Genomic DNA, 13595 nt, shown 5'->3' on the forward strand with positions numbered 1-13595 from the left:
GGGGGGGTGTGGGACACTGGGGTAGGGGGGGACACGGGGGGGGACACGGTGGGGGGGGGGGGATGTGGGACACGGGGGGGATGTGTCCTAGTAAACGGGAGGTCGGATGGAAACAATCACAACCAGTTAAGGCAATTACAGTACCTTGTTATTAACATCACTCTGTTGTTGTATCCTCAAATCTTGTAACTCAATTTTAACCCACTTCCCAATGTGGTATCGGGTATACTTATGCCATACTGATGACAATACTATATTCTATAATAAAAATATATTTTGTAACATTATTTTTTACATGTTATGTTTCGGCTTGGGTCTAATTGTCCACAGTCAACTGAAGTTGGCTGTAATTCCCCACGGTCCGTTATGTTACGGCAAGCTTCGGGGCCACTTCCCGGAGTCTTGGAGTTCTTCTACAGTACATTCATGTGAATAGCGCGTTTTAAAAAAAAATGTAATATATAATTTGAAAGAACATCTTGCGGTCAGGCAACAACACACGGTGCAGACATAACGGTGGTGGGGGGGGGGGGTGTGCGCGTGTTACATCACGTTGACATTGCAACAACTTCCCAGTCTCAGAGCGCACAACACCACAAACGGCTTCCGTTTCGCTTCCACACACAACACACACAGCAATGGCAGGGGGGAGCTACGTGTGCTCGCTGTCGCCCGAGATGGTGGAGAGAGCTCGCGTGGAGCTGGGAGAGAACCCCGAGACGAGGGCGCAGGAGGTGCAGAAGCTGCGGGAGGCGCTCGCTCTCCGCCCCGACATCCCGGCCCTGACAGACGACGGCTTCCTGCTGCGGTTCCTGCGAGCCAGGAAGTTTGACCACGAGGAGACATTCAAGCTCGTGGAGAGCTACTACAAGTAGCGTGCTTTGCTGCTGCTGCTTCGCTCGGCACACACACAGTGCGGCTATTGACACTGCGACACACACAGTGCGGCCATTGACACTGCGACACACACAGTGCGGCCATTGACACTGCGACACACACAGAGCGGCTATTGACACCCCGACATACACACACAGTGCGGCCATTGACACTGCGACACACACAGTGCGGCCATTGACACTCCGACATACACACACAGTGCGGCCATTGACACTCCGACATACACACAGTGCGGCCATTGACACTCCAACATACACACACAGTGCGGCCATTGACACTCCGACATACACACACAGTGCGGCTATTGACACTGCGACACACACAGTGCGGCCATTGACACTCCGACATACACACACAGTGCGGCCATTGACACTCCGACATACACACAGTGCGGCCATTGACACTCCAACATACACACACAGTGCGGCCATTGACACTCCGACATACACACACAGTGCGGCCATTGACACTCCGACATACACACACAGCGCGGCCATTGACACTCCGACATACATACACAGCGCGGCCATTGACACTCCGACATACACACACAGCGCGGCTTCTTGCTGTGCCATTGTGGTCACAATGGCAAGAGCCACACACGCAAAGATAAAGGCACCCCGGGCAGGTTTTAACAGACTGTTGGGCGAAAGTTAATGTAAGCGAAGATTTATGAAGGCCAACGGCCGGCCGCTTTTGTCTCCCCAGTGCTGATGTTTTACGCACACCGCATCGGGTACTCATTTGAGGCTGAGTAGACCAAAGGGAAGCCCAGGGATCGATTCAGATAATCGTCACTGATGTTGGCCGTGAGCGGGAATCTAACTGTCTCGCGCGCGTGCCCGGGCGTGGCTCGAGACACCGCGGTCACTCACAGTCAATGGGGCCGTCCATAAATGACGTCACGCGATTTTGGACGATTTTTGACTCCCCCCCCCCTCGTCACACGGCGTCACAAAAAGTCAGACCCCCCCCCTCAAATATGACGTCACAAAGCTCTGCCCCCCCCCAAAAACAAATATAAAACATGCTTCAAATCGCTTTAAACTATTGTCATTGTAGTGCGTATTTAATGTGGCGCTGCACTCTGATGTTGTAGGAGAAAACATTTACTGAAAAGTATATTTAATTAAGTAGAACGTGATAATTGGTTCTTTACCCTTCTATCTGGCAACAAAACTGACACCTTTTTGCAAGGAGTCATGTTTGCATAGACCGCAATACCTGCAGTCATAATATGCACCATCAGAGTATACTCTGATGGTGCATTGTCCTTGAGTTGTGCGCCTTTTGGCGTCATCTGGTCCAACCCATATGAGACTAGGCTCGAAGGAAAGCTGTCTCGGGTGTGGACCAATCAACTTCAAGGACAGTGCACATTATCAGAGTTATGTTCTTTTGTTTGTATTATGACTGCAGGTATTGCGGTCTATGCAAACATGACTCCTTGCAAAAAGGTGTCAGTTTTGTTGCCAGATAGAAGGGTAAAGAACCAATTATCATATTTTTACTGGCAAATGAGGTCCCCATAGTGTAAGTAGAACGTGTTGTCTATATTTATTTAAAGTTTCGCATTTTGATGTGACGTCACATTTCTCAAACCCCCCCCCCCCTCGTCAGACATCGTCACAAATGTCTGACCCCCCCCCCCCCCAGGTGCGTGACGTCATTTATGGACGGCCCCTAAGCACGTCCCGCTTTGCAAAAAATTTGGGATAACATTATTTTTTTACGGGATGTGTTTTTAGTCCGGTTTAAAATCGGCAGCCTCTCGTTTGAAGATGGGTCATCGCCCGAAACGTCGCCGAGTACATATTTTTCCGTGTGTTGTTGCTAAATACAGTTGGTTTTGCAAGTATGAAGTTGTCTTTAAAAAAAGACCGCTTGCATAAACAAACCTTGCAACAACGCGTGTGTACAGGAGTGAAAGTGCCAGAGGTGTGGACTCGAGTCATGTGACTTGGACTCGAGTCAGACTCGAGTCATGAATTTGATGACTTCAGACTCGACTTGGACTTGCATAACAATGACTTTGTCCCACCTCTGAGGTGTGGACTCGAGTCATGTGACTTGGACTCGAGTCAGACTCGAGTCATGAATTTGATGACTTCAGACTCGACTTGGACTTTCATAACAATGACTTTGTCCCACCTCTGGAAAGTGCTGTACGTCGAATTGTTGGCAAGCTTGACATCCGTTGTAATAACGAACGGGGCAATGCAGACGTTTTAAACACTACAAGCTGAATCACATTTGGTCGCCACTTATTTTCGAAAGTTTGCAAGGAGTGAAGGTTGAGGTTGCCCTTGCGTGGACATTGCCTGGGTGGTTGGAGGGTGCAGGCGTGCACAGTGATCATGTTTGCATTGCCCTTCAGTGTAAGCTGAAGGCTTCGCGAGGATAGTAAACTACGGTCATGAACACCATTGGAACCTCATTTGCCAGTAGAAAAATATGATCATTGGTTTTTTACCCTTTTATCTGGCAACAAAACTGACACCTTTTTTACAAGGAGTCATGTTTGCATAGACCACAATACCTGCAGTCGTAATGCAAACAAAAAATATAACTCTGATAATGTATGCACTGTCCTTGAAGTTGATTGGTCCACACCCGAGACAGCTTTCCTTAGAGCCTAGTCTCACATGGTGTTGGACCAGATGATGCCATGTGAGACTAGGCTCTAAGGAAAGCTGTCTCGGGTGTGGGCCAATCAACTTCAAGGACAGTGTATACATTATCAGAGTTATGTTTTTTGTTTGCATTACGACTGCAGGTATTTTGGTCTATGCAAACATGACTCCTTGTAAACAAGGTGTCAGTTTTGTTGCCAGATAAAAGGATAAGAAACCAATTATCATACGGTCATGAAGTTGTAAAACTGTACGGACTTTGTCTGAACTCGCAATGCACCCTCACACCACAATGAACAATTGTGCAGCTCTTTTGATCAACTCTATGGCAAGGGTTTCCAACTCTCACTGAAGCTATTCCCGGGACGTTTTTATTCCTATTCATTTAATTTATCATAATACCCTCTTATTAAAATCTCCTGGATTGCTTTCAATAGTTACTTGGAGATCGATGCCAATTCCGGTCAACTCTCTGCCAATCCGGGAGGGTGGTATACCCCAGTTAGGGCCTCCGCCACGCCGTGCAGGTCACGAGGTTATATTTGACTATACATCACCGTGGCGGTGAGTGAAGATAGCGGGGATTGATGCGTGGTCATAGTTCAGTCCAACAATGGAATTCGCTGCACTGCCCACAGCTGGCCAAAACTCAGTCCTGTGGTAAAGTACAAACCATGCACAGTCCATACCTCAGCAAACACAGTGTGTAATATCACTACGTAACACGATTTTTGTTCTGGGTACTAAGTGTAATTTTTTTTATTGTTTATGCCTAAAAAGTATAGAAAATGGCTATTATTCCCCACAAACTTATACGTATTTTTTGATATGCAGTGTTATGAATGGAGTGGATTATTAACTTTGCTTTTGTGTCCTGGTCACAAAAGCAAAGTTTGTGGGGAATAATAGCCTTTTCTGTACTTTTGAGGCATAAGCAATTAGAAAATAACACTTACTACGCAGGAGCAATTTTTTTGTTACACAGTATTTAATGGACAGCGCTTGGTTAGTTCGTTGTTGGTGAAAGGGCTCACCGTAGAGATTGTTTGACCATGGGTTCACCATACCTCACCTTGCTGGTTAGTGCAGGTTGGTGAAGCAGGGAGAGAGCAGCACTGACCGATTTAGATATCACTCGCTACTAAATGTTATCCGTGGCGAAACATTTAACTTATTTAACCCAGGTCGTTTTGTTCATAGCACCGTGTGCTTACCTCTCTCCGCCAACATTCCACCCTTGCGCACATTACAGTGCCACGCTTTGAATCGGCGAATAATCTTCACGTCACGAATGTCCGTCATGCAAATTTGCGAGCTTGCGGTCTTACTCCCCTGTTGACTCCTTTTGCTTGAGGTGCCACGAGACCTGGCCAGACATCTTCCAGAACTTCCGTCCGTCCGCAGTGAAAGAGTTGCTGGACAGTGGCTTCATCCGCGTGTTGCCACAGCGGGACTACAAGGGCAGACGCGTCGTCATCCAGAGTCCCGGTGAGCGGGGACGCTGCTCAAGCACTCCGTTGCACTCTCAGGCTGCACCGCTCGTTGTTTGGTGCCACGTCTGACATTTGGCTCCATGTGTTGGGAGCCTCTTCAAGTACTGAGTTTTCATTTCACTTGTCCGACACGCACGCCAAAAACCGTGGAATGGCCCAACTGTTAGGTATATGCATGGCGCCTCCGGTTAGCACGGTTGACTACGTCCAGTGTGAAAGAAGTTCAACATACAGTACATAGAGTGGTAGCGGCGGTTGCCATTTGTTGCAGTGATTTGTGGTTCGAACCCACGGCTGCCAGTTTACTACTACCGGTGTATTAACCGTGAAAACACATGCCTGTATTTCACAGTGGGTGTTAAAGATCTGGTGATGTTATTCTAAAAATAGTAGGCTAAGTGTGACGGCATCATGGTCCAAATTTGAATACATATATGCAATTTATTAAAATGGGAAATCCATAGCAATCGCTCTCTGCTCCTAAAACTTATCAGAACCCTCCTGATAAACACTACTGTAATAACAATAATAATAACACACAGTTCTAGATTTGAAGCTTTCGTGACTGCAATGATTTATATTCTTAGGTTTTTTCGTTAAAGTCACGTAGGTAAAAAATTTAAATTAATAAAAGTAAGATAAAAAATAAAATAAAAATCACGACGTTTCGGAGGCAACACAAGCCTCCGTCTTCAGGTGGAACAGTCATGTGACTTTACCGAAAAAACCTAAGAATATAATAACGCACAGCTCTGGCACGAGGTGAATCACGTCCATGTCAATTTGAACAGGAAAGTGCAACCCTTCGACGACTCCCATCATCGATAATATCCGAGCGATGTACATGACTCTGGAGCTGCTGATCCAGTCCGAGGAGACGCAGGTGAACGGAATCACCATCCTAGTAGACCACAAGGGCATGCGCCTTGCCCACGTCATCAACTTCACCCCTTCTCTCATGAAGAAAATAACCACCGTGATACAGGTACGTTACAGTGGAAGGCACAATAGGGAAGAAAAAAAAATATCACGCCGAGATACGACTAACCCTAATCCTAACACGCCAAAAGTCGTGTCACGTGGTCTCGTGGACAGCACTGTCATTATCACGGCGACAGTTTACATGTGTACGTAATGTTAATGATCTAAAAAAGGTAAAAAAAAATTGTCCTTACAAATTTCAACGTACAGAAACCTCTCATCCAAAACTCATATCTGCTATATACTTAAATGCATTTGCAATCATTTATGCATGTTTACTTATTTGCGGACAGCTGTGGTGCAGTGGTTAATGCACTGTGTTGTGAATACTCTAAACCGAGTTTGATTTCCGGCCACGGCTAACATCAGTGGCACGTGATATCTGAATGAGACTTTGGCAGCAACTCACCAAGCCAGCATTGACCAGTATGTTGAAGTATGGTCAAATAGCCCCCTTGACTAACATTGCACGTGGAAGGCCATCATCCCGCGGTAAATTGACAAAGGTCGGTCAGTTACTGTTACATTTAAATAAAACATTTATTCACTTGTGTCTGTACATCGGGTTGTGGCCATTATTACACCTAATTTCAATGAATCTAAAAACACTGTGGTTTTTTTCTGTTCATGTTTTTGTTTGATCTTTGTGTGTGTATGTGTGTTTTTCCCAGGATGCATTTCCAATTCAATTAAAAGGACATAACACAATTAATGAGCCATCGATTTTCAAAGCCATGTACGCCTTGGTGAAGCCCTTTTTCAATGAGAAGATGCAAAAGCTGGTGCGTACAATGAAATCACTTTGTTGACACTGATAAATGTGGATGTTGAATCGGCATTCAAATACCTTGTACTAATGGTGTAGGTTTTTTTGTGATTGCAGCACATTAGAGTTTTAAGTGGAATATTTTTTTATATAGAAATAAACACCGGTGGTTTGCTGCTGTCTGCACTGTACACTTAAGTCCACCATTCGATGGCTGCTATAGTTGGCACAAATTCTCTGCACTTAAAAAATATCTGACAGAGTGGCAGAGTGCCAGAGGCCTTGATTCACAGCCAAAAAAGACGTGAATTCAAATCCCACTTTGGGGGTAAAGTCAGCCCATCCTCTCTTAGTGGTGGATAAAATTTTCACTACTTTTTGGAGGGCCTGCCTCCCGTCATGGGACCTGTTGCTTATGGCAATTGAAATGAGCATCATAATGCTCTTTTGGGCAGATAGTCACTTTGATTTCATGGTAAAAGACTAATCATGATGTTTTGATTTATTTTTCCCTGTTCTCTTTACTCGGTTGTATTTCAATTGTGCTTTTTTTGCATCACGTAACCGGCCGAAGAAATGTCTCTGACACATCACCTTGTGTCCGATAATTGTCTTGGAAGATGACATCATAGAACTACTTCTGAGGTCACCTGAATAGACCTCTCTATACAAACTAGGGGCACGCCTTTTCTGTGCCCTCCTGAGTACAGAATTCATATTAGCATGTCAATCAAGTCTCGTATGTTTTCAAATTCTCAGAATTGAAATAATCAAAACTCAGTGAAACACAAAATGTAACACTACGGGTTTATATGTAGAGTCATCGGTGACTGGGCTGAGATCAATTCACTCCACTGCGCACCTCAGCAGCGCTGGCTCACTCTTTCTGACAAGCGATGACTACAATATTATTTGGGTTATAAAATGCACTTTTCTTGTGTGGCCATATTTATATAACTATTGACACCGGGCACCAGTTTGGGATGTATCTTACTTTCCAGAGCGTCTTCATAATCATAATTTCACCTTCTAATGTGCCACACCATCTTCGCTCATTCTCGTATAGAGAGAACAACTCAGAGGCCAAAGGAACAACAGATAAGTAGGAAAGGCAGCCATGCAGTGAGCTGGTGCCAAACTCCCATCCAAGCTCTGTGGTCCTCTATTTATTAAGGTGTTATTGGCCAAGTCATGCGTGTTTACACGTGGGAGGATATCGTAGAGCCGGAAGAAAACTCACGCGTGCAACGGGGAAACACTATCTGATAACAGGTAGAACAGATTGGAGTCCACATTGTTTCTGTAATGCCTTCTGCAAAGCCAGGGTATGGCACCTCGAAGGGCATTTCAGAACATTTGTACTATCCACCAACACTCACTGCCTCCACGGTGCTGCATTGCAGGCGCGTGCGTCTCCACCATCACCTGGGTAAAATGTGAATAATGAAGTTGTCTTCCTTGACCCTTCCAGCCGCACCTAAGCGGTCGCTTTCTTGTTGTTGTTGTTGTTACAGATGATGTTCCACGGCAGGGACTTCCTGTCGCTGCACAAGCAACTCTCTCCCGACATCCTGCCAGCAGAGTACGGGGGCACGGCGCCTGACATCGCCGCCGACAGCTGGGCCCAGGAGCTGCTCTCCGCCGAGCCTTACTTCCTTCAGGCGTTTGGAGGCATCGTCTTCAAGAAGGATTTGGCCCCGGAGGTCCTCACAGACGAGGATAAGAAGCTGCAGGAAGATTTTAGGCGGGTCATTGAGGAGGTAGAGCCCGACGAGTGGAACAAGGTGTAGGTCGCCTACACTCGCGTGTGGCCTGAGGGCCTGCACCTCGAGCCAGTCAGAAATAAGTAGAGCTGAGCTACACGATGATTTAAGGCAGTAGAGGAAATGTAGAGGGAGGGAGGTAGCGACAGAAGAGGGGGCAGATTAAGAGAGAAACGCAGGTATTCCTCGATTTACGAACGTTTCGTTTACGAAATTTCATGAAACATCCCTAATCATTATAAAAATGTATGGGAGAAGCCATTCCATTTGACAAAATTTCGTTTTACGCTCTTTTTTTTTAAGAATGCATCCCTTTCGCAAATAGAGGGATACAACAGGTGGAGAGAGACAGGCCTCTACGATTTACAGCTTTGCTGGCTGGGAGGGACGGACAGTCCAAAAGTTATTGTCAAAATTGTGTTCACTCCTTCCTAACGAACACTTCTGCCCTTCTAATAAACCAGCTATTGTTTCCTGGCTTTTCCTGTTTTCCCCAATACTCCTTCCCTATTTGAGCCTTTGTGTTGAATCCCCCTTGTTCATTAAAAGTACTGGTAATGTGCTTCACCAGAGCCTGATAGAATGAAAAATCCTCCAGCCACAGACTCGGAAACAATAATAAATAGTAACGCAAAATAATTGTTGAAAACTACATATTTGTGTGTAAAGGCACCAATATAGAGTACTTGAGGGTTGGCTAACTGTGGTTGCACCTACTTATGCCGGTGGGTGGCCATTGCATGAGGGCTTTGTCCTTACAAATGAAATAAACCATAGGTTGTTTGAGACGCAGGTGTGTGTGTGGATCACGCAAATGTTGTGCAACTCCCGCGGGCGTCGAGATACCGTAACCATGGCTTGCCAGAAGGCGGTATGGAAAAAACTGGACAACATCTGTCTCTCCCTTCTGTGATAAGAGGGGCTGCCCCCCTTCAAGCTTGGGGTTGTTTTTTACACGCTTTCATTTAACTCACTCTGCTGTTGTTGTCGTATCCTCAAATCTTGTAACTCAATTTTAACCCACTTCCCAATGTGGTATACTTATGTCATGCTGATGAAAATACTATATTCTATCATAAAAAATGATTTAAAAAATTAACAATCTTTTTTTATATGTTATGTTTCGGCTTGGGTCTAATTGTCCACGCTCAACTAACGTCGGCAGTAATTGGCCACGGTCCCTTACGTTATGCTAAGCTTCGGGGCCACTGCCTAGGGTCGTGGAGTTCTACTATTACTAATAGGGTACATTTCATTAAAGTGTGTTTTTTAAAAGTTTTTTTTTTATATTACTTATGATTAACTCTGTTGTTGTATCATCAAATGTTGTAACTCACTTTTAACCCACTTCCCAATGTGGCATCGACTGCAAACTTGGTATACTTATGTCATACTGATGACAATACTATATTCTATCATCAAAAATATTTTTAAACATTCATTTTTACATGTTATGTTTCGGCTTGGGTCTAATTGTCCACGCTCAACTGGCGTTGGCTGTAAATCACCACGGTCCCTTACGTTGTGGCAAGCTTTGCGGCCACTTCCTGGAGTCGTGGAGTTTTGCCATTACGAGTAGGGTACATTTCATTAAAGTGTGTTATTAAAAAAAGTATTCTTAAATATTACTTATTTTTACACACTTGCAATTAACTCTGTGTTATCCTCAAATCTTGTAACTCAATTTTAACCCACTTCCCAATGTGGTATCGACTGCAAACGTTGTATACTTATGATGACAATGCTATAATCTATAATAAAAAAAATTAACAATCTTTTTGTATTTGTTTTGTTTCGGCTTGGGTCTAATTGTCCACGCTCAACTGCCATCGGATGTAATTTCACACGGTCCCTTACGTTTTGGCAAGCCTCGGGGCCACTTACTGGAGTCGTGGAGTTCTGACATGACTCGTACGGTACATTTCATTAAAGCGTGTTTTTAAAAAAAATTACATTATTTATTCTCCAGGTGCTCCGGTTTCCTCCCACACGTATAGACGCCTCTTGAGTTGGCTGAATGCATCTTAATATGCGCGCCTCCGTGTTTGCAGATGGCCCAGACATTGCGTGATGCAGTTGCGTAAATGACACTGAAAAAAACCGAAATATTGTTGTTAGATGCCTTTGTATATTACCTGCTCACTTTATTGTCCGGCGCTCATATACTGGGAAGATTATAACGGCACTTAAAAATAAAACTGCACAATAATACATTCCTAAAACTAGTAAATACGTTAAGATAATTGAATTATTTTTATTATTTATTTTTACCTACGTGACTTTACCGAAAAAACCTGAAAGTAAGATAATTGAAAACGCATGCTACATCATAAGAGAATGTCCTAAGCAAGATGCAGTTCACCGTACAATCAACAGACATCACTCGACCCATGAGATGGATGTGGCTGGCTGGCTCCGTTCAAGTTCATTTATTAGGTATAGCCCTGTGAGCCATTCGGCTCTTGAATCGGGTGCAACCGCAACAAACAAAAAACAAAAACATGAACAAGAAAACATCTTAAAGTGAATGTGTGACTATGTGCAAACAGAAAATCCAAGAAAAGGAAGCAAAATATTGCAGAAAAAAACACCGTACACCAACGCTGTGTGCAAAAATCCCAGTGAGATGCAAGTCAAACAACCAACAACAACAACCACAAGACAACGCATCGATGTACACGTACATAAAACACAGGAGGGAATAGGATTTGTAGAATATTGTACAGCGAATCCCCGCTATCTCTGCTGATATCGGCACTGTGCTAACCTGCCGCTCATCAGAGCAGTGGTTGTCAGCCGGGGGCAATGTGCCAGGGGGTTACGTGAGGTGGTTTGGGGCCGTCCATAAATGACGTCACGCACCTAGGGGGGGAGGGGGGGTCAGACATTTGTGACGATGTGTGACGATGGGGGGGGCGGGGTTGAGAAATGTGGCGTCACATCAAAATGCGCAACTTTGAATAAATATAGACAACACGTTCTACTTAATTAAATCTACTTTTTAATAAATGTTTTCTCCTACTACAACAGAGTGCAGCGCAACATTAAATACGCACTACAATGACAATAGTTTAAAGCGATTTGAAGCATGTTTTATTTTGGGGGGGGGGCAGAGCTTTGTGACGTCATATTTAAGGGGGGGTCTGACTTTTTGTGTGACGATGGGGGGGGGGGGTCAAAAATCGTCCAAAATCGCGTGACGTCATTTATGGACGGCCCCTTTATAAAACGTGTGAAATTATATCACACGCGAGAGTCACTGGCGAATAGGCACGTATAGAATCTGCCAATATAAAATAACCGAGATACAATTTGAATCCATACGGTAACATAGAAGGGCATCAAATATCTTTCGAAACCCATCGATCGTGAACAATGTGGCTTCCTCGAGTGGCCAGCGAACGCGAACACATTTGCGTTTTTGTTATTCGCTTGCAGTTACTCACTAGTTAGGATACCTCGCAAAATGGACGATTGGTTAAAATATTGACGTTTATCAATCCGTACGTTTATTTCTCAGAACCATTGTTGGGTCAGGCAAGGAGCGGGTTACTCGGTTGAAACATAATGCAACAAGGGAGGGTAACAGTTGCCCAAAGAGATTTGAGAACCACTACTTTGGAAGATGCTCCGGGCATGTTCCAACTATGTTAGCGTTCTCCACTTAGTCGAGTAATTTAACTCATCATCAGTAATAAATTTAATAATCAGAGAGCCTTTTTCCCATAAATGCCCTTGATTTACAGGTGTTTCACCTCAAATCAGTGCTTCCGAAAAGCAGGCTTACAAATTGATTTCACTTCCTGAAGAAGGAACAAGTTGGTGCAAAGCTGAATAATTAAATTGTCTGTTTCAATATGACACATGACCTAAAGCATCAACTTCCATGAACATTCAACACTTAACTTGTCACTTCCACTATTCTGTTGTGCTGGGAAATAACCCTTTTACATTACAGGTCCATATGACTCAGCTGTTAATAGGTTCATTATTTGAACGCAAATTTTATTGCAAATGAAAAATGTTCACGCCAAAATATCCTGCTGTTAAAATGTCACACCATTACATAAAAATCCCATGATGATGATGATAATAATAACGTACAGTATATATCGAGGACAGCTTCAGATGGTCTCAACCCCTTATCGCGAGAGTACTACACTGAAGCAGTGTTTTTGGAAAGAAACCACAGCACCTAAACGAAACCCGTCCGCACGGAGAGGTTTATGAGCCCTCGCTTAGTCGACTCGATCACAGCACGAGCTCATCGGGTTCGGTCATTTCACGCGTGTCAAATAGCAACCTGTACAATGCCCCTTGGTTCACACGGATTTGCATCTACAGGTGAAGTATCACTTAAGATATTTGAGTTCAATGGGCCACTTGCTGCACGCCACGCATCATCTTTCACATTTGCATTGACACTTCATCTTCCTCAAGTGAAACATTTGGAGAAATGGATTGAGTTGATTGACCTTGTATGCTGTATGCATCATCATCGCCACCACAAACTACACACATCTACAGGAATCAAAATAAAACCCCTTGGGGGTTTATCACAGTCAACGGATTCCCCTATCTAAAATATTACCGGGTTGAGATAGTTGCTTGTAATATGATGGTATACAAACACGTGATTTACCACACACCAGTTCAGTATGTCCCAGTAGTTTTTTTAGGTTTTTTTTAATGACAAAGTTTCTAATATTAACACAGATTACAAGAGTACCGGGACAGACGACTTCGTAGCTTCTTCCTCTCACGCGAAACTTTAGGAAGTACAACTTTGTGTAACTGACAAGTCGGTTTTGACGTCAACGCATTTGCATGTTTGCGTATCTTTCATTGCAATCTAACGTTGAAGCACATTGCATTTGCAAGTACTGCAATGTGACAACATAGCTTGTGCCAAAATGAGTCATGAGCCAAGGGAATTGGTTAGGGCCTCATCGCAACGGCCTGCATATACTGCATGTGACAACGCAATGTCAAATCAAATCACAGCTTTATGATATAACGAGGCAAGATCGAACTCTGCAATTGAACGTCTCCGTCGTTATAT

The 13595-nt window shown here is 44.2% G+C and overlaps 1 protein-coding gene across 1 annotated transcript; it reads left to right on the forward strand.

Moving 5' to 3' along the window:
• The first annotated feature begins 570 nt into the window (after positions 1-570).
• LOC133342017 (alpha-tocopherol transfer protein-like) lies at positions 571-10308 on the forward strand. Its single transcript, XM_061550883.1, has 5 exons — positions 571-871; positions 4885-5018; positions 5815-6008; positions 6676-6786; positions 8285-10308. Exons 1-5 carry the CDS (start codon positions 639-641, stop codon positions 8558-8560), a joined length of 948 nt encoding a protein of 315 aa, XP_061406867.1. The 5' UTR covers positions 571-638; the 3' UTR covers positions 8561-10308.
• The last annotated feature ends 3287 nt before the right edge of the window (positions 10309-13595 follow it).

The sequence above is a fragment of the Lethenteron reissneri genome, chromosome 13 (genome assembly GCF_015708825.2).
Source record: "Lethenteron reissneri isolate LAM-NWPU_2019-01 chromosome 13, ASM1570882v1, whole genome shotgun sequence".
NCBI lineage: Eukaryota > Metazoa > Chordata > Hyperoartia > Petromyzontiformes > Petromyzontidae > Lethenteron > Lethenteron reissneri.